The sequence below is a fragment of the Eriocheir sinensis genome, chromosome 2 (assembly GCF_024679095.1).
Source record: "Eriocheir sinensis breed Jianghai 21 chromosome 2, ASM2467909v1, whole genome shotgun sequence".
In the NCBI taxonomy this organism is placed as follows: Eukaryota; Metazoa; Arthropoda; class Malacostraca; order Decapoda; family Varunidae; genus Eriocheir; species Eriocheir sinensis.
In genome coordinates, this window is record NC_066510.1 from 24,984,886 (window position 1) to 25,011,709 (window position 26,824).

The window sequence follows — 26,824 nt, forward strand, 5'->3', positions numbered from 1 at the left end:
AAAAAAAACGCTTGTAAAGGTTCGCTAAACTGATTGATATTGAAGGCATAATTTTGTTTTTTTCTTTTATTATTTTTAGCGCTGACATCCGAACTTGAAATAATGATTGACACGCGCACTAACGGAATCAGAGTTGGATCATCAGAGAAAATAAAAATATATCAAAACAACATATATTTTTTTTAACTTCAGGTGCGATGACAGAAGACGAAAAACAGATAGACTGATAAATAAACAGAGTGAATAAATAGATAGATGAGTGAAATGAACAGGTAAATAAATAACTTAACCTTTACGAAGTGCAGATGAGAAATGACGAAACAAAAATATCTATCAAGACGTATCAGCAAGGAGCGTCAGGTGATCGACACACACACACACACACACACACACACACACACACACACACACTCGCTTGAGCCGCATCGGATTACAGTCAGATCATCTCCTGCGGCTCATCTGTATTGGATCGACAGAGAAGCATTCAATCCGTACTTCTGCGTAAATTCTCTCTCTCTCTCTCTCTCTCTCTCTCTCTCTCTCTCTCTCTCTCTCTCTCTCTCTCTCTCTCTCTCTCTCACACACACACACACACACACACACACACACTGTTTCTATACTTATAATTATAGTCACTTTCTTCCTCTGAGTTTTCTGAATCCATGGTTGTATTTCCCGGAGACTTTAATTTTAATCAACTCTGCCGCCTTCTGTTCCTTTGAAGTGTGTGTGTGTGTGTGTGTGTGTGTGTGTGTGTGTCGTATCTGTCCTACCATCTGCTTTTTCTTTATTTATACTACATAGTCGATATATGGGTTAACGCTGGAGTCTGGACAGTGACCAAGACCTTTCACACATACACACACACACACACGCAGTCGACAAACCCTTTACGAATTACTTTTCCATATTGCCAAAGTTTCGGTTGATTTAATGAACACCAAACTGGCTCGGGTCCAACGAAGCCTTATTGATATTTTTAAGGGAGGAACGCTTGCGAAAAATACCAAATGTTCAAATTCTCGAACTTTAACCTTCATATACCAGCGGCAGTGTCTGTTTTCAATTTCGTTTGAGCTTCACCAATTTAGAGGAGCTTCCCCTCAAGGCCTTCATAGAAAACTTGTCGACGGGAAGGGAAAAACCGCACCCAGTTTTCTTCACAAGGCGTCGTAAGGAGAGGAAAAAATAACAGAAAACTTTAAATTGCTCCAAGGCTTTCTTTTTTTTTGCAAATTAGATTTCCTTAAACTATTACAAGGAAAAAAATATATTCGTAACTTTTAGAATATAGAAAATGGATAGCGTAAGAGCAATACAATGGGCTTTTAATGGGTAGTCTGTCTCTCTGTGTGTGTGTGTGTGTGTGTGTGTGTGTGTGTGTGAATAAAAAATCGGAATAAAACTCTCTCTCTCTCTCTCTCTCTCTCTCTCTCTCTCTCTCTCTCTCTCTCTCTCTCTCTCTCTCTCTCTCTCTCTCTCTCTCTCTCTCTCTCTCTCTCTCTCTCTCTCTCTCTCAATACTTCATGGACTCCTCCTCTCACCCCTCCTTCCCCTCCTCTTTCTCTCTCCATCAGCCTGACAGGACGCCAGTGTCAAGAACAAAACTTTGCCCTTAAGACGAAGAATAAAAACCGTCGTCTGTATCGTCGGGAGAGGGAGAGAGGAAGTGAGGGAGGATAAAAAGTAGATAGTAAAGACGTACTAAGTGACGGGAAGTTAGGTATATAAAAGATTAAAAGATAAGAAGTTTACGAGCATTCTCTCTCTCTCTCTCTCTCTCTCTCTCTCTCTCTCTCTCTCTCTCTCTCTCTCTCTGACATCAGTATTCGTTGGCCTGGAAAATTTATATTGCTTTCAATGTTGTTTGTTCGACTGTTTGTCTGTACCTACTACGGTGTTACTAATTATTGTTGTTGTTACTGCCACCAACACTACTACTACTACCACTACTACTACTACTACCTACTATTTTTCCTACTCCAACTGGTGGGCGAGAAACTATACAAGATACGACGGGAGACGAATGAGGTCGAGAAAACTTTTAGTAGAATCCTTTCTTTTATTCCATCACTCGGTAGGTTTGGAGAAAGACTGTGTGAGAGGGGAACATTTTTATTTAAGAGGTGCCCTGATAGACTTTTTGATCAGTTTTTCGTGTTCTTTGTAGAGTTAGGAAAAAGGCGTTAAGGAGGGTAGCGTTTCAAGAGGTGGCCTGATGGACTTTCTTCCTCCTTGTTATTTTCAGAGTGTCTCGAGTTGTGCTGAAGAGGAAGGAAAGACGTGTGAGAGAGAAAGTGAGAGTGAAGTATACGACGGTGTTTTTAATTAATAAAGTCACCTGAACGTTAGGATAATACAGGTATGTAAGATAATTGTTTTTGTTTTTGTTGCTTGTTTAAGTATCTTGTTTTCGTGGTGATGATGTTGCGGTGAAAATGTTTTAATAAACTGAAGCAGGTTGAGATAATATAGGTAAGTGAGATGATTATATTTGATTGACTATTTGTTGATGTTGTTGATGATGTTGTTGTTGTTGGTGGTGGTGGTAATTTTAAGCTTTACTGTTGGCAATCGTGGTGGTGGTGATTGCAGAGGTAGTGGTGGTGGTGGTGGTGGTTGTTACGGTGGTCAATCTGATAGCCACACAGACGGTCATTGTGGCGGCGGTAGCGGTTACGGTTATCTGGGGATCATGTTATTACCTATGTTGGATCAAATAACTTTCGCTATAAACTTTTGATATATCAGTATTGTAGGGAGGAGGAGGAGGGGGGCGGGGAAGAGAGGGAAAGAGAGGAGGGATGGGGGAGGGATAGAGAGGAAAGAGGGAGATGGAAGGTAGAGGGAAGGAGGGAGGAAGGGAGGGAAAGAGAGAGGAGGGAGGGGGGATGGATAGAGGGAAGAGGGAAATGGAAGGGAGAGGGAAGGAGGGAGAGAGAAGGAAGTGGGAGATGGAAGGGAGAGGGAAGGAGGGAGGAAGGAAGGGAGAGAGAGGAGGGAGGGGGAAGGGACAGAGAGGAAGAGGGAGACGGAAGGGAGAGGGAAGGAGGGAGGAAGGGAGGGAGAGAGAGGAGGGAGCGGGGAGGGATAGAGTGAAAAGGGAGAGGGAAGGAGGGAGGAAGGAAGGGAGAGAGAGGAGGGAGGGGGGAGGGATATAGAGGAAAGAGGGAGATGGAAGGGAGAGAGAAAGAGGGAGGAAAGGAGGGAGGGGGGAGGGATAGAGAGGGAAGAGGGAGATGGAAGGGAGAGGGAAGGAGGGAGGGAGGGAGAGAGAGGAGGGAAGAGGGAAGAAGGGAGGGAGTGAGGGGAGATAGCAAGGGAGGAGGGGTACAGAGAGATGAGGGGAAGTGGAGGGGAGAGAGAGGGATGAGGGATGAGAGAGGAAGTGAGTGAGGGAGAGAGTGAGGGAGAGATTGGAGATAGCAAGGGAGGAAGGAAGGGAGAACATTGCCAGAGGTTATGTATAGGTTAGGTCATTAAACCGTTATTATTATCATTATTACTTATTATCATCATCACCACCATCATCATTATCATTTTCCACGTGTTCTGTTTCATGCTGCGAGCGAACTTAACCTTTCAAGCTAAATAACAAAGGAAGATAAAACCACTTTCACCTTCACCTGGTCAACGGCTACCTCTCTGCACTATTCATTTCCCTCATCCATATTTACTCACCATCTCAATAATTCAATCTCCCCAGCTCACGTCTGTCGCTCAGGAAGATGCTGAGAGGTGGCACTGAGGGCAGCCACGCAGGTATACTCACAATAGACAAATGCGGATAGGAAACAATAGGGTAAGGGTCATATTCCTTAATTCCGGCGCCCAAACACACATTTAACAAGGCTTTCGTGGGATTTACGGGCATTTCCAGGGGTAGTTTTATGACCCTGATGGTAGTTTGACCCTTCCTCTGTACCGTGAACGTAAAGAAACACCCATGGAGACGCGATTGACCTCTTATTTTGCCTTTAGAAACGATGGATGCAGGAGAAGGGAGCGTCTAACAATACCGACCTTTAAGTATCGTATGTATATGGCTAAGAATTAGGGTGCTGATAGAGGGTATAGTTTGCACCTTTACATATCCGTACCTTTACCTGTCCATACGTTGTTGTCCTCTTTACCTGTCAACCTTTTTCTGTATCTTTCTCTTTCACTTCTTCGTTTTCTTTCTTCTTCTTTGTCCCTCGTTTATTCCCTCGTTTTTCTTCATCTCGCCTCCTGTTCCCTATTCCTCTCCCTCTTTATCAACTGTCTCTTCATTGTTTTCCTTTTTTTTCCCGTCACCACGCTCCGCTAATCCCCTAATCTCCGCTCTCCCCCTCTCTCCTCCTCCTCCTCCTCCTCCTCCTGACGCCACTTTCAAGTTTCCCAGCAAACCGTCGTAACAATTCAAACACAAATGTCACTCGCCTTCAAGCAGGTCGAGGAGGAGGAGGGAGGGAAAATGGTATGCAGTGAGAGTCGGAGTGAGTTGCTTCCTTACATGAGTTGCATTGGACTAAGGGCATGAGAGAGAGAGAGAGAGAGAGAGAGAGAGAGAGAGAGAGAGAGAGAGAGAGAGAGAGAGAGAGAGAGAGCGCAACAACAGTACTGCTTCAGGGTTGTATTCCGTCACCTCTTTTTTATTCGCCACGTGTTTTGATCCCGTGTGTGTGTGTGTGTGTGTGTGTGTGTGTGTGTGTGTGTGTTGCTAGTCCTCTGTGCCCCTTCTTAATGCATGATAATACCACTTTTTTGTACAATATAATTTCCCCATTGGAAGACTTATGAAAGATCTTGCTTTTGTGCATTTTATTTCATCAATATTCTCTTACTTTTCTCGCGTTTATTTAAGTGTTCCTTCTGATTTCACGTTAAACTTCTTGGAGAAATGGAGAGAAGGGGAGAGAAAGCTGGTCGAGGAGGGAAGGAGAGGAGCGTGAGGAGGGGTGTGGTGGTGGTGGTGGTGGTGGTGATCTGCGTGATTGGGTGTGGTTTGTGTCGGGACTTGAGATCTGGTTCTGCGGTGATGATGAAAATTTTCGTGAGTGGAGATGTGGCTGTGATTATGGCGGCCAGTGTGTGTGTGTGTGTGTGTGTGTGTGTGTGCTGGGTGATGATAGTGAAGTGGTTCTCGTGTAATTTTGTGATGGTGTGGTGCCATTATACCTTGAGAGAGAGAGAGAGAGAGAGAGAGAGAGAGAGAGAGAGAGAGAATAGTTGTGGGGGGGCCGTGGGAAGTGGGGGGGGCGGAGGGACTGGCTATTTTACCTTGAATATGCCCTCCGCAGTGGAACGGATGGGGCTTTTTTTTGTGCGCGCTGGGCTGCAGAGGCTTTGACCGGTAACTAAGGTCTACGTAGGAGACGCCACACGTGACTTGGGGGGGGGGGGGGGGTCTGGGGAAGGAAGAGGTCTGAGACGGGATGGGGGGAAGGAGACATCTGGTGGCGGCAGGAAGTAACGATTTTGAGGCTCTAAGGTACTCTAGTCAAGGTCAACTGAACTGTTTGGTGGTTTCAACATCAGATCTTCAAGAAGTATGAATATTGGAAGAATCCTCTAAAGACGCCTCCTGTAAACTCAATATCACCTGTCTTTCCCGTCTATATTATCTTTTTTTGTTTTTTTCAGGGTATTTCTCGTATTGGCACTCACCATTTGCCTGCCAACCTGCTCCTCACAAACACCGCTCTGCTAGTCAAACAATTCTTGCCGCGGTTTGCTCGGAGGAAGTTTTCAGCCGTTACACTAAAATTACCACACATCCCAGGGTCGTTGGCCTTCCAAATAACTGGCGCTACTATAAAAAAAATTGCCTGCGCCATAACGGGCTTGGGCCGACCACCAGGCCCCTGAAGAAAGCCTACCGGCGCTATAGGCAGAGCTGTTAAAAAAAAAAAAATGATGATGTGGTTAGCCGGGTTAGTGACCTTCGAAGTGTTCATGAAAAATTATGCCCGATGACGAGTTTGCTCTATTCCTAGTCACGATAAAGAAAGGAAAGTAAAAATAGAAGGCTTTGGGCGGGAGGAGAAGGATAATGATTTCATGTTCGCCAGATTGTTGAGAGTCAGTGGACTTCAAGCCTGGCTGATTGGGTTACGATAAAATAAGGAAAAAGGTATAGGCATTGAGTTCATTAAAGACAGAGGAAGATAATTTTAAATTGGTCTGATTTATTTATTTTTACAACGAAGGAGGGAGAACAAAGATAACATTGGTCAGGGGAATGGAGTTTGATTCGTCTGTTTACCGAAGACACAAACACCGTGTACTGTTTAAATTAATGATAGAGGTGGTGGCCATGGGGAGTTGAAGTAATGCACCGTAAGACTATATAAGGTTGAGTTAATTAGGGATAGAAAGGACACACACACACACACACACAGGTTATGTCTTCCCGTTAGAGGTTTCGAGTGTGTAAACTGTAAAGGGGAGCAAGTTTACCAAGCAAGTTCTACATTCCTCTAAGGAGTTGCATTTACGGGACTTTTTATCTCTTGTTTAGTCCTTGATCTGCCTTCTCATGCCCTAAACGGAAAAGAAAATATACTTGAGATCGCTATGTAAAGTTTAAGAGAGGGATCAGCACGTGTAATGGACTGTTTGTTTTTCATGGTGTAGCGGGCATTGGCTATTTCCCTCTCCTGAAGTAGGTCATGAAGAGGGAGGAAGGCTGCGAGGAGGCTTGTGCGGGTGTCAAGGGCGGGGAGGCTCAGGGAGATGTTGGCCAAATGAGCATTGATCCTGTGTGTGTGTGTGTGTGTGAAGGGTCGTGAGGGCGTGGCGTGGACTTCACGCTTTGGATATATATGCATTAATTATCATCTTAAAACTAATCACGCGTAAGCCCTCATTATTTGATACATGTAGCGTCAGTCTGGACAAGAATGTGTGAATAATGTGTAATGAAACCTTGCCTCCTTCCTCATCCGCTATTTTTTCCTCCTCACCTCCTTTTCCATCTCACGTTCCTTCTCGCTGCTTCCTCCTGCACGTCCTTTCCCCTTCCCCTTCCATCTCCCCTCCATTTCCCTTTTGTTCTCTCTTCCCATGACCTTCAAACCGTCGCTTCACTAATCACCCCTTTCTTTATTTTCCTCTTTCCTCCGTCTCTTCCTCTATACTGGTTTATGTTAGCGGACAAACAGCGAAATCGCGAACATCAATATATAAGACAGCGTTAAATGTGTGTGTCAGTTGGAATGTTAATGGTTATGACCCGAAACAGCGATTACAAAGGGAGATCTACGTCCATGTAAACAAACACCTTTATCTGGAATGGATTTGAAACGCCATCATCAATATGTCAGTGCACTCAAACACGCTCTCTCTCTCTCTCTCTCTCTCTCTCTCTTACACACACACACACACACACACACGGCAGACATTCATACACGTCACCTCAAATATCGGCGGGAAATGTCAGCGGGTAGGCATGCATAACAACCTTTATTTTCAACCCCTGATCTTCTCCCCCTCCCAGCCTGCCCATCAGTGAGTCGGTGGAGGCAAACAACAAGGCCTCATTAATGGCAGTTCACCTTTCACTACTTGTTTGCCAGAGACACCTGCTCCGTCACCTCCTCAATTAAGAGTTTATCGCGTGTATGCCGAGTCGAGGGGGAACTGTCAGTGGATTTCCTGTCGCTACCGGTGAAGACGTGAAATTCTGAACCATCCGCCAGCAGTTGCTTAGTCAGTATTAGGTAATAGCCCCACGGTCCCCCCGCCGCGTTCCCCATCACCTCAAGGCTGAAACAAACTGGCATCTCCACTGTTTAATCCATGTAACGAATTCCCGCTCTTGGTCCCTCTGTATCGCTGTCACTCCAAAAGTCACCACCGGACACCCTGTCGCTCCTAGTCTACGCAGCTGCAAGGGCGTGGGGTGCGATAGGAGAGTGTGGGGAGGTTATCCAGCGGTGGTGCCTGGCGGTGTCTGGCATGTGTTGCCCGCGTGGCTGCCTGCTCCTGTCTGTGTGTACGTGTGTCTGTGTGTAAGTCGGCGTCTGCGCTAGAAGGCGAAGGCTGTGCTCGGTGGAGTGTCGTGAACGTGTGTGTGACTTGACGTTCGGGGACTCGTACATACCACCTTTCTTTACCACCTCCTGTACGCCGTGTCCGCTTCTGCCGCAACCATGGACCCAGCCTTCGAGGGAGCCGGCTCAGAGGAGGGCCTGCAGATCTGGAGAATCGAGGTAACTAACTTGTGTCCCTTCCTTGCGCCTCTGTAACCAGCCACGCCCACCCGCCCGTCCCCCTTGCTCCCGGCGGCGTGGCGGGCTGTCGGGTGGCGGCTGCATGACTTCCCACCACCGATCCTCTGCCTTCCACGTGTCTTGCTCTTGGTGGTCTTTTGGTTCTGTAACTTGATATTGCTTTGGTCCCTTGCCGGCCTGTGGTCACCGGGAAACACGACACGCGGGAAGGTGTGAGAGGCGCGTGGTAGGTGACGGGGATGGTGGCCGGTGTGATGATATGGAGGCTGAGGGAGAGAGTGACTGGTTTTAAGTGGTGTTGATGGAGGTAGTGTTAGTTTGAAGGTTGGTTATAGAGTAAGAGACGAGACTGGAGTGTGTTGGTGGTGTTGATAGGACCTGACAGCTACTGGAGATGCTGGTAGTGTGATGGTGAAGGGGGAGGTGTTGTGGAGGTGGGCTGGAGGGGTAATACTCAGCAGGTGATGAGGGTGATGATGAGGGTGGTGATGTGGAGTGACTAGCGGTGAAGAGGGTGGTTAAGATGCAGGTGTTAGTGGAGGGTTGATGGATTGGAGGAGACGGACGCAGTAGATGAAGGTGGTGATGGTGGTGGTATCGATAATTATGGGCTAACTATTGTTGATGATAGTAGTGGCTGACTGGTGGAGATAGAGAGGGGAGGTTGAAGATGAGGTGGGTTAAGTAGTAGTTCGGTGATGCTGGTGTTGGTGGTGATGAGTATGGGGGTAAAGGATGAAGGGAGGTGGGTCGTTGGGTGATGCTGTTCGTGGTGAAGGTGGATGGAGGTGAAACGAGGCGGCAGGGATGGGTGGAGTAAGCGAACGGTGGGTAATTAATGGTATTGATGAGGGTGGAGTGGAAATCTGGAATGACACTGATGGTGGAGGTGGAAAGGGTGGAGTGAAATGTAGTGGTGATGCTGCCTAGGGTGTAACAGCTTGGTGGAGGTGGGGAGGGTGGAGTGAGATGTAGTGGGGAAGCTGACAAGGGTGGAGCAACGTGGAGGTGGTGAAGAGAATGGAGTGTGGTGGTGGTGGTGGAGGCTCCGTCACCGCTCGCCGCCTCTCCGCCGTTGCCGCCCCCCGTGACCTTGGCCCGGCGCGGCTGAGCGAAACCGTGGCCATGAAATTACTTCGTGTCGGCGACGAACGATTCCGGAACTTCATGCAACACACTGACATGACGTTTTTAACTCACGGGGGATGGGACGAGGAGGGGGGGAGGGGGGAGAGAGGGAGGGGTAGGTTGGAAATAGAGGGTTACAAGGGGAGAGAAGAAAAGGGCGGAACTCTCAGGGGCTTGGAAGGAGAGAGAGAGAGAGAGAGAGAGAGAGAGAGAGAGAGAGAGAGAGAGAGAGAGAGAGAGAGAGCTATGCAATATCGATAGGTTAAATGTAAATGAAAAAAAAGGTTGCATGTGCATGTATAAAAGTTATTCGTCGGATTGATAACCAAGTCCAAGACCTGATTACTGGTAATGACAATCTGACACATTCTCGTTTGATTCTCATTAGACCATTTCCATGTAAGAGCTTGTGTTGCCCGCAGATTTATTTGCTATCATAGGGATGTGCCAGCAGCCGTTGCGCCATACGCGTTTAACCGCTGCTCTTGAGTTGGTGGCTCCAAAGTTGCGACTGACAGTTTCAGTCTTTCAGTTTTCACAAGCGCCATGAAAGCGTCTGACTGTCATCAGCCTGACCGCATAACCTTTCAACACGTCAGTTCAATTTTCAATGCAAATCCTTTCAGTCTGATTTTCATCTCTGAATGCAGTGAACCAGGATAGTACGGTACTTCTGCTGTTTTCTCCCCAGTGCCTCATACAGGGGTTTTAAATTAAATGTTATTTTTTTTAAATAAGTCGGTTTAAATGTTTAAATTTTTTTAAATTTTTGGCACCACTTAATGGATAAATAAACGGTTCATGTCGAGAAGTGTTATATTCATCTCAAAGCTACTTTTTATATCTGACGCGTGGCCCTTGTACAGAACGAGGGATGAGGCCGAGGGAAGGCCTGGACGAACTCTCAAACATTAGCCCTAACTTTCCCCCTCCATAAAGTTCCCATAAAGTTACGTACCCTTCCCTTTCTTGACTCTTCCCTGGTGTCGCTTCTTCTACTACCAGACCATACCCGACAAACTTACACACCACCAGACTTCACGCAGTCGTTGGGTGCACAGGTGCCGGTCATAGTAAAGTCAGTGTAACCTTCAAACCTCGCTTGAAACCACGACTACCCCGCGGCGAACGACTCAACGTGTGGCGCCGACAGAGAGAGAGAGAGAGAGAGAGAGAGAGAGAGAGAGAGAGAGAGAGAGATTTGGGGGGGGGCGAGGGGGTAGTTAGTGAGAGTGAGGGTAATCCGGTTTCCTGTCCATTACTTTTTTTTCTCCTCCACTTGTACCGTGCGTTGACCTCGTGAACAGAAAGTTTCGTTTTGTTCACTTTAGTTTGTTAGATTTCTGCTTACGTTTTGAGAGGGAGCGGCTTATGCAACCTGTGTGTGTGTGTGTGTGTGTGTGTGTGTGTGTGTGTGTGTGTGCCGCTTAGCATTAACCCATCACATTTCAAAGTATTTACATTTTAATTCCTCACATGTGTTCGCCAGCCATTGCAGAGGGAGAGGGAGGAAGAAAGTAAGGGAGGGAAGGAGGGAGGAACGAGAGGGGTGAGGAGTGGTAAGAGAGGAGAGTTGGAGGGGGTGGTGCGGATAGAGATCAAGAGGGAGAGGAAAGAAGTGGACGTGGAAGGGATAGGGAGGGGTGAGGAAGAAGAAAGGAAGGAGAGCTCGATATTAGTGGTAGAAGGAACAGAAAGAGAAGCCGGTGAGGGAAATACGAGCAGGGTAGGGAAGGAAAACGCAGGAGGGGGAGAAAAAAGTCAGTGAGGGAGAGAAGAATAGGGTAGAAAGAATGTAGGAAGGATAGAAGTGTAGATGGGACATGGCAGGGAGAGAGACAGGGTGGAGAAAGCAGTAAGGGAAGGGGAAAGAGAGAGGACGGGAAAACAGGGTGCATTTATCTGGTCATGTTTGTTGATGTTGGAATGTTGAGGGTGTAGGTGGGGGTTGAAAGGGGGGACTGGAGTGTTGAGGGTGGAGATTGGGGTGTTGAAAGTCGGGGTTGGGGTGCTGAGGGAGGGGAGGAGGGGTTGGGGTGTTGGATGGTGAGAGAGGAAGTGTCAACTCATGGCCGTGGAATTTTGTCCGTGATCTTTATTTGTTGTTGATTTCACCCCTGGCTTTTAGAGAGAGAGAGAGAGAGAGAGAGAGAGAGAGAGAGAGAGAGAGAGAGTCATTGGAAATAATTCAAATGTCAAGATTATAATTTACGTGATTGCAGTTGGGATTACACGGCCGCGCAATTAATAAAAAAAAATGTACAGCCTCCAAAAAAAGGGTTCTCGCCCCACCAGCCAAACCGTGAACCTTAACGTAGAACCACTAAACCTTAACCCATGAACCAAAGCACCAGGTAGATGGTCGTTAGGAAATGGGGGGATAATAGGTAATAGGCGGTAGGTGTTTCTTTATTTGCTTCTTTCCTTCCCTTCTTGCTCCATTTCTTACCTCTCCCTTCCTTCCCTTCCCTTCCTTATTCCCTTCCCTTCCCTTTCCTTCCCTTCCTTATTCCCTTCCCTCCCTTCCTTCCCTTCCCTTCCTTATTCCCTTCCTTCCCTTCTTTATTCCCTTCCCTTCCTTATTCTCTTCCTTCCCTTCCCTTCCTTGCTCCCTTCCTTTTCCTTCCTTTCCCGTTCTCGCTCTTTCTCTACCCTGCTCTCTTTCTCTTCCCTTCCTTCCCATCCCTTCCCTTCCTTGCTGTCTTCTTTTCTTTATTCCTTCCCTTCCCGCCCTCGCTCGTCCTCTACCCTGCTCTTTTTCCCTTCCCTTCCTTGCTCCCTTCATTTTCCTTCCTTTCCCGTCCTCGCTCGTCCTCTACCCTGCTCTCTTCTTTCCCTTCCCTTCCTTCCCCTCCCTTCCTTTTCCTTCCCTTCCCATCCTCGCTCTTCCTCTACCCTGCTCTTCTTTCCCTTCCCTTCCTTATTCTCTTCTTTCCCTTCCTTTGCCATCCTCGCTCTTCCTCTGCCATGCTCTCTTCTTTCCCTTCCCTTCCTTGTTCCCTTCCTTCTATCAGAACATACACGACCATACCCGACCACCCCTTCCACACACACAGTTACAAGAACATAATTGACAAGACGAAGAAAGTAACATAGAACTGGAGGGCGAAGAAAAGACGAACACTGAAAGAAAAAAGTAGGCAACAGACAGAAAGCCAACCAGCATACTATCTCCATCAACACCTTTACCCTTTCTAATCACCTTTACCTGCATACCTTTAACGTTACCTGTTTTAACCCACAGCACCTTGTCACACCTGCTCACTCGTACTCATTTACCTTTCCCCTTCCCGTCACCCGCATTAGCCTAATTAGGATGCTACCTGTAACTCTTGACACAGACGGACAGGTGGACAGGTGGGTAGTAAGTTTGACAGCGGTGACATTTATAAGTTTCAGACATAAACCATTTGATAGCCGAAGTACTCAAATATTAGGTAAACCAGAATTTAATAGCCGTTAAGTAAACCTGAAACGATAGGAAAAATAAACATATACACTTAACCCAACGAAACAGAGGGGAACACACACACACACACACACACACACACACACACACACACACACACACACACGTAGGCGCCGATGAAAGCAAGCAAAAACAAAAACAAAAAAAGAAAGACCGAGACGCACTTTTCCTTTGTGCAAACTTGTTCCCTCTAAAAATAGACCTTTGCCCTAGTTCCCTCCCACGTCTCCTTAAGTTTGTGTGTGTGTAAGTGTGTTTGGGGTGTTTCTGTACGTGTGTTTTAAGGCTATTTTTCTTTTAGTGTGTTTTCCCTTTTTTATTTTTGTTACTTATTTTTTTCCCCAAGAGTTTTCTTCTTAAGTGTATATACGCGTTCTTTTGTTGTATTTCTTTTCTTTTATTTATTTTTGCCCCAAGAGTTTTCTCCTTAAGTGTATATATGCGTTCTTTTTTTTTCCCCCCAAGAGTTTTTTCCTTAAGTGTATATATGCGTTCTTTTGTTGTTTTTCTTTTCTTTCATTTATTTTCTTACAACAAAGGAGACGGCTCAAGGGCAACAAAAAGAGTGTAGAAAAAAAACCCCGCTACTCACCGCTCCCACAACAGACATAATTAGAGAGTGGCCAAAAGAGAGGTCAATTTCGGGTGTTAGTGTTTCCCTCCCCCTTTTTGTTCTGTTTATATTTTTTCAAGTGTGCTATCAATTACTTTCTCTTGGTGTGTTTTTTCAGTGTGTTCCCTTCATAAATGTAGGTCTGCGTGTGCTCCCTCTTCCTCTTAATCAGTATTCCTGTCTAAGTGTGTTTACTCGTGTTCGATCGGTGTGAATCTGCATACCTGTGTCCCTTTAATTGGTTTGTGTAAATGCGTTTCAGATAGTTCTCCTTTTCCTTCCTGCTCTTTTCCTGATTTTCTATTCTTTTTTTTAATTTTCTTCTGTCTGATGGCGCCCAAAGACTATCATTAGGATCTAGGACGATGTTTTTTGGGTACATGATATAAATTAGTTGGGTATAAAAGGTGTGTGTGTGTGTGTGTGTGTGTGTGTGTGTGTGTGTGTGTGTGTGTGTGTGTGTGTGTGTGTGTGTGCTCTATTGCTCCCCTTTGTTTTGTTGGGTTAAGTATATATATACATGTTTATCTTTCCACTTTCTTGTGTTCGTGTATCAGAGATTGAGAGTACAAGATTTTAGCCTCATTAGTGGACGTAAATCCCTTCGGCACACCACCGGACGTGCTTCCCCAACACTTCCCGGACTCAGGGGCCGAATAAATAGTTTGTGGAGTCATCTTGTTGCCGTGTGTTGTCCAGCATCGCAGTGTGAGGGTAGGGCGGGATTGAGGGGGAGGAGAGGAGGAAGGAGGATAAGGTAAGGGATAGAAAAAGAGGGAAGAGGAATAGGATGAAGAGGTATGGGTTGGAGGTAGGGAATATGATGAAGGGGAAGAGGAAGAGGAGTACGATGAAGGAAGAGGAGGAGGAGGAGGAGGAGGAGGAGGCGGCGCTGCTTCTGACCGTCCTCTCGAAGTCATGTCATGGCGACCTCACCGTTTAATTGATTTGCGTAGGCCGTGTGTGTGCATGTGCGAGAGAGAGAGAGAGAGAGAGAGAGAGAGAGAGAGAGAGAGAGAGAGAGATCCACATTCAATAAGGGCATTCAATGAGACATCAGGATTTCCCGGAATTCGATAATTGTAAGGGATGCGCCGAGGGGAAGAAGGGGAGGCAAAATTTAGGAGGGAGGGAGGAAGGCAGAGGGGAGGAACTATTAATAGGAGGGAGAGGGGAGAGAGGAGAAATAAATCGCGACATTCCACAGCATTTCCGTTTTCCATCCCGAGTACCTTCTCCTCCTCCCCCTCCTCCTCCTTCTTTTACTTCTTCGCGTCCTCCTCCTTGTCCTCATTGTCCTCGTCGTCCTCTCCTCGTCCTTCCTCGCCTCTCCTCTTTGTATGTTCTTTCTCTCCCCCCTCTTCCTCCTCCTCCTCCTCCTCCTTGTTACTTCTTGTTCCTCCTTTTTCTTCTTGTCCTCCTCCTCTTCCTTCTTCTTGTTCCTCCTGCTTCTTGTTCCTCCTTTTTCTTCTTGTCCTCCTCCTCTTCCTCCTGCTCCATCTTGTTCCTCCTCTTTTTCTTCTTGTCCTCCTCCCCCTCTTCCTTCTCCTCGTTGTTCCTCCTGCTTCTTCCTCCTTTTTTCTTATCCTCCATGTTTGTCCTCCTCTCCTGTTCCTGCTTCCTTTCTTTATTATTTTCCTCTCTGTCCTTTTTTTTCCTCCCCCTCCCTATTTTCCTTACTGTTCTCACTCACACTCTCCCTTGCTTTTTTCCTTCCCATCCCTTCCTTTCCTTGCTCCCTTCCTTCCTTCCCTTCCCATAGTTGCTCCCTTCCTTCCTTCCCTTCCCTTTGTTGCTCCCTTCCTTCCTTTCCCGTCCTCGCACTCTCTCCACCCTGCCCTCTTCCTTCACTTCCCTTCCTTGTTCCATTCCTGTCTTTCTCGTCCTCACTCACTCTTCCTTACTCCCTTTCTCCCTTCCCTTCTTTGTTCTCCTCTCTCTCTCACTCCCTGCCTTGCTCCTTTTCCTTCTCTTCCCTTCGGCACTCATGAAAATTCCTTCTTTCCGGCGTGTTGACGTTGGTTACCGCGACCTCAATCCATATGCAGACGCGCGCGCCGCCTGGAGACCAAGAGCGCAAAAGACAGACGGAAAAAAATACACCTGGAGTCTTGTTCACTTATATTTTTTTCCTCCGGTAACTATGCTTAATTGTCCTTCGTCCTTGTCTTCGTTTCTGCTTCTCCCCATTAGCTGTTATTAATGTCACAGGAAATCAATGTCAACCCGAGAGGAAAAAGAAAAAAAAAGTAGGTAATGTTCAAAGGAGGACGGAAAGGATTAAAGAAAAAATGTTCGATACTATTACAAGCCGTCTACGTAGCTGTTTCAACTATATTTAAGCTTCCCTTGAAAAACCGGGAGACACTTAGAGACGTATTACTTAACATCTCGTCGCCCAAGAACACATATTTGACAAGGCTTTCGTAGGAGTTTTAGGCATTTCCGGGAGTAGTTTTATGAGCCTGGTGGTAGTTTGACCCTTCCTCAGTAGCATGAACCTAAAGAAACGCTCATTAGAACCTGTCTGACCCTCTTTGACCTTTAGCCATCATACAAGAACACATATTTGACAAGGCTTTCGTAGGAGTTTTAGGCATTTCCGGGAGTAGTTTTATGAGCCTGGTGGTAGTTTGACCCTTCCTCAGTAGCATGAACCTAAAGAAACGCTCATTAGAACCTGTCTGACCCCTCTTTGACCGCCCAAGAACACATATTTGACAAGGCTTTCGTAGGAGTTTTAGGCATTTCCGGGAGTAGTTTTATGAGCCTGGTGGTAGTTTGACCCTTCCTCAGTAGCATGAACCTAAAGAAACACTCATTAGAACCTGTCTGACCCCCTCTTTGACCTTTAGAAATAGCTGCACTTCATCATACAAGAACACATATTTGACAAGGCTTTCGTAGGAGTTTTAGGCATTACCGGGAGTAGTTTTATGAGCCTGGTGGTAGTTTGACCCTTCCTCAGTAGCATGAACCTAAAGAAACACTCATTAGAACCTGTCTGACCCCCTCTTTGACCTTTAGAAATAGCTGCACTTCATCATACAAGAACACATATTTGACAAGGCTTTCGTAGGAGTTTTAGGCATTTCCGGGAGTAGTTTTATGAGCCTGGTGGTAGTTTGACCCTTCCTCAGTAGCATGAACCTAAAGAAACGCTCATTAGAACCTGTCTGACCCCCTCGTTGACCCTTAGAAATAGTTGACGTGAGAAGCCAAAGTGTCATAATACCGACCTAAAATCGTAACTTAGGGCCAGTCCATTGTCCTACAGAGTCATTGTTAGCACCTAAATCAAACTATACTCTCCACAATGGTCCGCTTTTCTACTCGACATAAGGTAGTCAAGCGATTTCCTGCGTCGTTTCCTCAAATTTCTTACCTTCTACATCAACACCAATCACCGTAGCTATTGTGAATTTTCGTACTATTCTGAATTTGGTTTGGGAGATTATAAACTTGCTATATTGAACTGCAGATTGGCCCTTATAGTCCTTAGCACTCTTCCTTAATAACCAAAAAAAAAAAACCACACACAAACAACGGCCAACCAAAGTGTCAGACCCTTGTGAATTTTCGAAGTATTTTGAATTTGGTTTTGGAGATTATAAACTTGCTATATTGAACTGCAGATTGGCCCTTATAGTCCTTAGCACTCTTCCTTAATAACCAAACACACACACACAAACAAGAGTGAACCAAAGTGTCAGACCCTTGTAGATTTTCGTACTTTTATGATTTTGGTTTTGAAGATCATAAACTTGCTATATTGGACTGCAGATTGGCCCTGATAGTCGTTAGCACTCTTCCTTATTAAAAACCATAAACACACACACAAACAACAGCCAACCAAAGTGTCAGACCCCAGAAATAGCATCAGGAAAATTACGAACAGGGGGAAGGTGAGAACAGTCATGGCCAGCACCTTGCATGGCGTTCACGTCTCGGCAGAAGGACACGGGTGAATACATGCATCCAGAGAGAGAGAGAGAGAGAGAGAGAGAGAGAGAGAGAGAGAGAGAGAGAGAGAGGCAGTGATGGGAGGGAAAGAGAAGGAAGGAAGGAAGAAGGGAGAGTGAATGGCATGGTTCGAGGTGAGCTGGAAGAATAGGATGAAAAAGGGCACGTGTGGGAGCAGACGGGAACGAAGATGTCAAATTAGGGTATGCGAAGGGAGGAAGGAAGGAAGGAAGGAAAGAAGGCTGAGGTTGTATGTGGAGGGGAGGAGAAATAAAAATCGAATACAATAGATGAGAGAAAATCTGAGAGAAGTAAAAAAAATAAAGAAGAGAAGAAAATGAGAAGTGGAGAAAGGAGAGGAAAGGAATGCAAGAATAGAAGAGAGGGGAGAGAATAATAATAAGAAAATAGAGAGAAAAAAAAGTATAAATAGGGAGAAGAGAAAATGTAAAGAATAAAGAAGAGAAGAAAGACGAAAAGAAAAATGAAGAAAGGAGAGGAAAGGAATACAAGAACAGAAGAGAGAGTAGAGAAAAAAATAATGAGAAAATATAGGAGAGAAAAAGAAAGTACAAATAGTGAGAAGAGAAAGAAAGTAAAGAAGGAAGATGAAAAAAGGAAAATCATATAAAATGGAAGAAACAAGATCAGAAAACGAGAGAGGAGGAAGGGTAGCAGATTTAAGAGGAAAAAGAATACGATAGAAAGAGAAGCTTGGAGGAGGAGGAGGAGGAGGAGGAGGAGGAGGAGGGCACGGCTTGTCAGTCTCGCTAGGAGGGTGGTGTGTGTTTTGTTTTGTTAGCGGTGGTGGTGGTGGTGGTGGGGCGAGGGGCGCAGGCAACCAAGAACACACTGATTTTGCTGCCCACTAGAAAGAAGAAAAAAAATGGTAATCAGACACTACACACACGGAGAAGAGAAGAAGAAGAGGAGGGAAGGGAAAGATAGCGATGAAAAGAAGGCGTGATAAGGAAAGGAGAGATATAAAGAGAGGAGGGAAATGTTGAGGGTGGAAAAGAAATAAGGAAAAAAAGATTGTGGTGAGGGAAGTTAGGTGCAAAGGAGGAAAACCGATGAAGTGAAAACAGGAAAGATTTGATGATGGAGAGAATTATGGATGAGAGGAGACGGAGTTATGAATTAGGAAAAGATGTGAAAAAGAAGGTGTGTGTGTTAACGTTAGTGAAAATGGACGTATGGATGATAAAATGAGTAAGTTGGAAGGTATAGAAAATTGAATAGGGGAGACTAGAAGTGAGAAGTAGAAGGAAGTAGTAAACAGGGGATGAATAGATTGGGAAGAAAAGTAGCAAATAAGTAGTTATGAAAGAGAAAAGGATGTGAAAAAGAAAAAGGCCTGTGTGTGTGTTAACGTTAGTGAAAATGGACATATGGATGATAAAATGAGTAAGTTGGAGGGTATAGAAAATTGAATAGGGGAGAATAGAAGTTTGAAGTAGAAGGAAGTATATAAAAAAGGGGACGAATCGATTGGAAAAAGAAATAGCAAATAAGTTGAAAGAAAAGACAAATGAGAAGGTTGATGTATAAGTGGAAAAGAGGGAAGAGAGAATGATGAACGATATACATGTAGAGGAGACGGAAATAGGGAATGATAAACGAAGGAGAGGGATTAAAGTAGAAGTTAGAAGTATAGATTGGGAAAAGAAATAGCAAATAAGTAGAAAGAAAAGACAAGTGAGAAGGTTGATGTTTAAGTGGAATAGATGGAAGAGAGGGAATGATGGATGATATATATGTAGAGGAGATGGAAGTAGGGAATGATAAATGAGAGAGAGGGATTAAGAGAAGGATAGAAAGTGGTATTAGAGGGGCATTTCCTGTCGTAGCGTGTAAGCCTCGTGTGTAGGTGAGTGTGTCAGAGAGAGAGAGAGAGAGAGAGAGAGAGAGAGAGAGAGAGAGAGAGAGAGTAATGAATAAGCGATCGGTAGTTTACGGAGCATGGCCTTGGAATGCATAATGGTCACGGATGTTGCAGCAGTCGGCGAGTAGTGACCTTCAACTAATACCTTTCTAATATAACGATTTCCCGGAATTAAAACTTCGAGAGTGAGAGAGGTGCTTAAAACGTGTGTGTGTGTGTGTGTGTGTGTGTGTGTGTGTGTGTGTGTGTGTGACTGGGCATTATTCTACGATATACTTCTTTGTAGAAATAATAATAATAATAATAGTAATAAAGTGTTATATCTAATCTTATCTCCCTGGTAGATATGGAGAGGCAGGGCGCTGATAGGAAGACGGAGGAGTGTTATCTTGCAGTTATCAGTTATCCTGTTAATCTCTGCTTGCTCGAAGGAAGGATATAGTGGATTGGTGGTATACGACCTAACTCCACCACCACCACCAACAACAACAACTACTACTACTACTACTACTACTACTTCTATTTGTTTTTGAACGGGCCTCCATCCATTAGAGTTGCGTTGTGAGCGGTATCTTTTCTCATATCCTTTCACAAAGCAATTCTACTACTACTACTACTACTGCTACTACTACTACACCCACGAATTGAGAGCAGGCAGTTTGTATGCATCGTCATTAAACCTCACTTACAAGGATGAGGAGATAGAAGGATTGCGAAAGCGAGGGAGAGACTGAATGCGCGAGGAGAGGAAGCGGGGAATGACGTGAGGGAGGGAAGCAAGAATCGGGAGAGGGAGGGAGAGAGGAAAGAACGAACAGCACCACTCGGATCCACTCCAACCCACTCCACAGTACACTCCACCCTCAGAAACAGCAGCAGCACTCCACCATTACCTAGGGCGGGGTGTGGTTGTGGACTCAATGTGGAGGATGTTCATTTTTTTGCCTTAGTGAAGTGGCTGGCAGGGTTAGGTAAGCTCTGGGAGACGCGGGTGGCGGTGAGAGGAGAGTGGGTAGGCAGGGCGGGCGGGCTTGTGTTCGGGTTGGCGGGTGTCTTGTTGCTGGTGCGCCCTGAGTTCAAGGTCTCGTCAGTCAGGGATCAGCGGCAGCCTAGCGAGTGTGAGGGGTGTGGGTGGCGGCCGGTCCGTTTCTGCCCATGACGTAACGTAGTAATAAAAGAGATCAGGCTTCCACTGTTTTCATCTAGACGCTCCAGTTTTATTAATACAGTTTCCTCACTACCCAAATCTTTCATAACACTATTTCGTAATTTGGTGAAGAAATGGCAACTCTGTGAATAGTCTCGTGACCTATTATTACACTCGTCACTAGGGCGTAACTCTTAAGCTACTTGGAGGAGCCTTGAAATAAGAGGAGTGTGTGTGGTGGGCAGCGTTGACATATTATCGTATCCATCATTGTATTTACTGTTTTTAGGCACTTAACTATAGCAAAAAGACACTAATAATTAAACCTTTCTACGGTAACTATAAATAAATGTGGTTATTTTAGACACTTAACGATAGCAAAAAAACACTAATGATTAAACCTTTCAACGGTAACTATTAATAAACGTGGTTATTTTAGACACTTAACTATAGCAAAAAGACACTAATAATCAAGCCTTTCAACGGTAACCATAAATAAATGTGGTTATTGGGGTGGAGGAGACAGTTTTGAGTCGTAAATCGGAAAACAGAAGAGGCTGAGTACGACAACCTGGTAGCGCAGGTGGTGGGGCTTGTTCTAAGAGGGCTGCGATAGAGACAGCGTTGAATAGTGTCATAAGGGTGGCATGCGGTGAGTGGGCTTGGATAGGGATGAAGTAAGTTGGCTGGTGAGTTTCCGCCGAGCACATAACGTAACGCGCTAAATGATAAAGTGTATATGTCTGGGGCGAGGAGCTTATCGTGTGGTTTGTGATAGGGATGTAGTAACGAAACAAGCAACGAACCCTTAATAGTGAGTGGTGAAAATATAGCTAGGGTAATGAAGTGTGACAAGGGGGAAGGGGGTGTTACAGCGAGTTCGTGTACATGTCATGACGATGGTAATAAAACAGGTGTGTGCTTGGTGAGGCTTGTGTCGAGTGGGCTGTGATGGGGTTGTATTAATCAACGCTATGGTGAGTCTTGTAATAATAGGTGACTTAGTGGTGGGTGTGTGACTGCTCCGGACAGGATGTAACGCTGAAAATAAGATAAATGTGTGAGTGAGGAGTGGTGCATTTGTCGAGTGGGCTTTGAGTAACGTTACGGGAAGTGGGGGAGATAACAGCTGACAAGATAAAGGTTAATTACGACAGGTGTTTGCGATATGGATGGAGTCTATAAGAGGTACAAGTTGAGTGGGTGTGAGGAACCATTAATTAGTGCCGCTGATAACGTAAAAGGGAGGAGGTGGTGAGTGTGTAGGTGACGAAAGTGAATTAGGGTTCGTTACGACATTGCGATAACGATGTAGTGTTGATAGGAGATGTAAGATTACGATAATAATTACTTTCCGCCAGTGATTAAATAAGAAAAAGGAATAAGCGAGTTGGTAGGATTGTGGTTGATGTAATATGGAAAAAAAGATTGCCTGGGTAGTTTTTAACCCGTTCGCTGCGATGGGCACGGATTTCGCCTTCACTGGTAGCCTGGTAATATATAGTCCCAGATCTTTCTTTGCCTCTGTGGTGGATAGTGGAGTGTTTCCCATGTGGTACTGGTATGCTGGATATCCCCTCCCAAGGTGCAGGACTTTACATTTTTCTTCATTGAATTGTAGCAGCCACTTTTTGTTCCATTCCTGTAGCTTGGTGATGTCTTCTGGTAGGAGGTTCGCATTCAAGGGGCTATCTTTTTTTTTTTGAGTAAAGGAAACAGCACAAGGGCAAAAATAAGTGAGGAAAAAGACCGTTAATCACTGCCCCTATAAAAGAGAGTATGGATGAGTGTCCGAAAGAGAGGTCAATAAGTACGTTTATTAGTGGATTCGTGATGTCTTGGCTCGAGGCGGCAACGCTGAGGACAATCGGCTTATTTAAGTTGTGTGGGAGGGAGTGTAGTCTGCCGTCTAAGTCATCGCCTACACTGAGGCCATGACTAAGATCGTGAGGAAGAGTATAAATGGAATACCAAGAAAGGGAACCAGAAAAAAAAAGTTCAGTAAGAGTAAGAATATAAATGAAATACCAAGAAAGCGAATGAGAAAATAAAGGTTTAGTATATGAAGTTCAGATGCCTAAAGGTGAAAAGTCTAAGTTGTTTTCTTGTAGGAGTGGAAAAATTTGGGTGGCTTTTCCGATACCCTACGCCCCTGTCCACCCAGCAGTGAATGGGTACCAGGTATTAATCGGGGGTTGTGTCCCGTCTCCAGGTATCTGTTCCCTTCTCCTATAATTCCTTCCCCTTCTGTCTCTCTCTCCGGCATATGACCACAGATGTTGCGCCGACTAAACGAAACTTTCCAACTTTTCTTGTAAGACGAAACAATAATACACACTAAGATCACTGTTTACTAATCCAGACTTAACAAACGGTAAACAGATATGATACACGAATAGATACAACAACACAATTAGCGCAGTGTCTCGTAAAGCATCTCGGACTAACAACAAACCAGCTAATGAAGTATATAAGAGGGATTCGTTTATTCTCAAGTGCTTGCCCCGGCGCAGCGTTGCCAAATTATCGTACTCATCGCTTTGCATTTTCGTAGTTTCTGACCGATAACTACAGCAAAAACAAACAAACACTCATCAATAAATAGGAGTTTTAACGCGGACTTCAATTTTCTATCGTTATTTGTGTAGGTACGAGAGTTTAAGGCTTAAAAGTAATAAATACGATGTGGTGAATACGATAATCTAGCAACGCTGCCCCGACGGTGTGCGAGGAGCCGGTGGAAGCAGAGCCAAACACGAAGGATAAGGTGACGCGTTTATCTGACGTTCCGATAAGTTAAGGAGGCAAACCCACACCACCAGGCCAGAGCTTAACCTACGACGCGACCGTGGCCAAGGCCGCAGGTGTTGGCTGGTGACGCGGACTTAAATTTATCGCCAGACTTGACACACCGATTTGGCCGCCACCATGACCGCCCCGCCCCGCACCGCCCCACCCCAACCCGCCCCTGCTTCACCTGTCTCCCTCCGTCTCCGTCACCCCGACCCGTCGCTCCCCTGCTTGCAAAGGTCACGCCGCGTCACTAATCAGCTGACGTGAAAGGTGTGGGCGTGGTCACTCCTTTCTGGTCACACTGCATTGCAGGAGGCGGATTTCGATGCGTGATTGTTTAGGTTTATTCATAGATGTTTGAATATGAAGTGGAAGTGTATCTAGATGTGTAAATATGTAATAGATATGTATATAGATGAATGAATACGTAATGGATGTGTGAATACGTAATAGTTGTGTATATAGATCTGTGAATACGTAATGCAGACTTAAATAAATGCGGAAGTTGTTTCGGTTGGGCGAAGGATTATTTTTTCTTTTCATTAAGCTGATAAACGGTGGAGATCGTCATAACGTAATAGAGTTCATGATGTCACTGAAGTTAAGCTCACCGCCTTTAAAGTTGAGCATCGAGAACGCCTCATTTTGAAGTGTGTGTGTGTGTGTGTGTGTGTGTGTGTGTGTGTGTGTTTATTCATTCATTCATTCATTCATACCTGCCTTTATACCTTCATTTACACCTTCATTTATAAGTGAGAGGAAGGGGTGGGGGGGATGCGTAACTCGGCCCTCATTAAGACCTCCCTCATTTTCGTGTGGGTGTAATTCGTGCTGAGGGAGCGCGTCATGAGGCTAATTGTCACGCGTCAGGGAGATAAACAGACCTAACACTGGGCGGCTCTGTCCTGGCCACGCAACATGACCGCTCGCAATTGAAGACGCCGGAGGGGGGACGAAACTATTCTCTGTTCGTCATCTGTGAGTCACCGCCGTGGGGGTTGAGTTTGGGAGTATTTAGGGTCACGAGGGACGGCAGTGTTTATTTGGGGCGTGTGTTGCGGCTGAGGAAAGGTTGTCTCTGGCCTGTGTTCAAGGGGAGAAAGGCGAGAGGGAGTCAGCGGGTGTTTGGAAGGAAAAGAGAGAGCTGGAGGTGGAAAGAAAGTGAGGAGAAAGTGTGAAGGAAATAGTGTTAAGTATAGCGGGAGGGGGGGGGGGGGCGGAGTTAGGTTAGGGGAAAGGGGTGTTTTGAGGAAATGGAGAGCTTGGCAAGGAAGAAATCAAGGTGAAGAAGGAAAGGTGTGCTAAGAATACTCGGGAAGAAAAAGAGAAATCCATGTGTGTTAGGTTAGGGGGGAAGGGGATGGATTCAAGGGATGTCTCGAAGCAGTGGAGATTTGGAGAGGAAAGAAATCAAGGTGAGGAGGGAGAAGGGAGTATAGTTAAAAATAGAGCGGGGTGGAGGAAGAAAAGAAGAAATCCATGTGTGTTGGGCTTGTGGTCGCGAGAGAATAGAGAATCAAGATGTATATTAGAGTGTAGGAGGGAATTGAGGAAAGTGGATCTTGAAGTGGAGAGATAGATTGAGGTAACGTACAGAGAAGGAAGAGAAGAAGGATGAGGCTGAGAAGAAAAATGCAAGAAGAGGAGAAGAGGAATGATGAAGGAAGAAGAAAAATAAAGGAAGAGAAGGAGAGGAAGGATGAGGGGGGAGAAAAAAAAATGCAAGAAGAGGAGAAGAATGTTGAAGGCGAGAAGAAAAATAAAGGAAGAGGAGGAGAGGAAGGATGAGGGGGGAGAAAAAAAAATGCAAGAGGAGAAGAAGAATGATGAGGGAAGAAGAAAAATAAAGGAAGAGAAGGAGAGGAAGGATGAGGGGGGAGAAAAAAAAATGCAAGAAGAGGAGAAGAATGTTGAAGGCGAGAAGAAAAATAAAGGAAGAGGAGGAGAGGAAGGATGAGGAGAAAAAAAAATGCAAGATGAGAAGAAGAATGATGAAGGAAGAAGAAAAATAAAGGAAGAGAAGGAGAGGAAGGATGAGGGGGGAGAAAAAAAAATGCAAGAAGAGGAGAAGAAGAATGTTGAAGGCGAGAAGAAAAATGTGAGTGTAGAACAAGGTGAGGGCAGAGAGAGAGAGAGAGAGAGAGAGAGAGAGAGAGAGAGAGAGAGAGAGAGAGAGAGAGAGAGAGAGAGAGAGAGAGAGAGAGAGAGAGAGAGAGAGAGAGAGAGCAGGCACGTGACAAATGACCAGGCGAACTTTTACCTTCAGCGCCTCGATAAGAGTGGCCAGGTAAGGAAGAAAGTAGCGCAGTGTTGCCTGACCTGCCATCGGGCGAGCAGGTGACCGTGAGAGATAAGGTCACGGGAGGAGTATTGGCCGCGGGATGACCTTTGAACTTTGACCTACCACTGACTGACTTTTAAGAGTGGGTGGGTGGATAAAAGTAGGTGGGTGGATGAGGGTGAGTGGGGGTACGAATGAAAGGGTTGAGGTTGAGTGGGTGGGTGGATGAGCACTTAGGTGGGTGGAGGACAGGAGTGGATGAAGAGATGCAGATTGTTTTTTTTCTTTTCTTTTTTTAGGTACTTAGGTGGGTGGGTGGATACATAGTGAGGTTAGCGGTTGATAATTTTGTAGGTGGGTGGGTAGATGGGTGAATGTATTAGGTATTAGTAAATTTGTGAGGACGGTAGGATACTAAGGGGTGAAACTTATTGATTGGTTGCATGTTAATAAGTGGGTTAATAAGATGGGTGAACTGGTGATATTAGATGATGACTGCTTTACGTGGGAGAGTGGTGTGAGTAGACGGGTAAAGTTCATATCAGCAGGAGTGTGTTGATAGCTTGCAGTAAGTGTCCATATCGCTTCATTTTATCTCCAGTTTCCTGTCGCTTTCTCCTCCCTCGTTTGCTCTCTCTGCTCCGTTTCTATCTTTCTATTCGCTTTATTTTATGTTTAGTTATGTTCGTTATTTAAATACGTCCCCTTTCTCTCCATATTCATCGTTATTTCTTCTGTTCTCCTGTCTCCCTCGCCCTTGTTCTCTCTTCTTTTCATTTTGTTTTTTTTCCGTTCTCTTATCCCATGCTTAGTCGCCTCAGTTATCTGTTTTCTCTTTCTCTCCTCATTCTCCTCCCCATTTCGCTCTCTCTCCATATATATCGTTATTTTTAATGTCTCCTGTCTCTCTCGCCCTTCTTTTTCCCTCCTCTTTCCACTTCGTTTTTTATTTCCGTTCTTTTATCCCATGCTTAGTCGCCTCAGTTATCTGTCTTCTCTTTCTCTCCTCATTCTCCTCCCCATTTCGCTTTCTCTCCATATATATCGTTATTTTTAATGTCGTGTCTCTCTCGCCCTTCTTTTTCCCTCCTCTTTCCACTTCGTTTTTTATTTCCGTTCTCATATCCCTTTGTTTAGTCGTCTCGCCTATCTGTTTTCTCTTTCTCTCCTCATTCTCCTCCCCATTTCGCTCTCTCTCCATATATATCGTTATTTTTAATGTCTCGTGTCTCTCTCGCCCTTCTTTTTCCGCCCTCTTTCCACTTCGTTTTTTTTATTTCCGTTCTCTTATCCCATGCTTAGTCGCCTCGGTTGTCCATTTCCCCTTTC

At 45.4% G+C, this 26,824-nt stretch overlaps 1 protein-coding gene across 4 annotated transcripts in view; it reads left to right on the forward strand.

Moving 5' to 3' along the window:
- Window positions 1-7,920: 7,920 nt before the first annotated feature.
- Window positions 7,921-26,824, forward strand: part of LOC127001610 (gelsolin, cytoplasmic-like) — a 90,570-nt gene continuing 71,666 nt past the window's right edge. Inside the window, exon 1 of one of the 4 annotated variants that reach the window (XM_050866425.1) lies at window positions 7,921-8,195. In XM_050866425.1, coding sequence (XP_050722382.1) covers window positions 8,136-8,195 — 60 coding nt within the window. In that variant the 5' untranslated portion in view covers window positions 7,921-8,135. The remainder of the gene's footprint in view (window positions 8,196-26,824) is intronic. The other 3 variants (XM_050866432.1, XM_050866442.1, XM_050866452.1) reach the window with 3 other exon arrangements.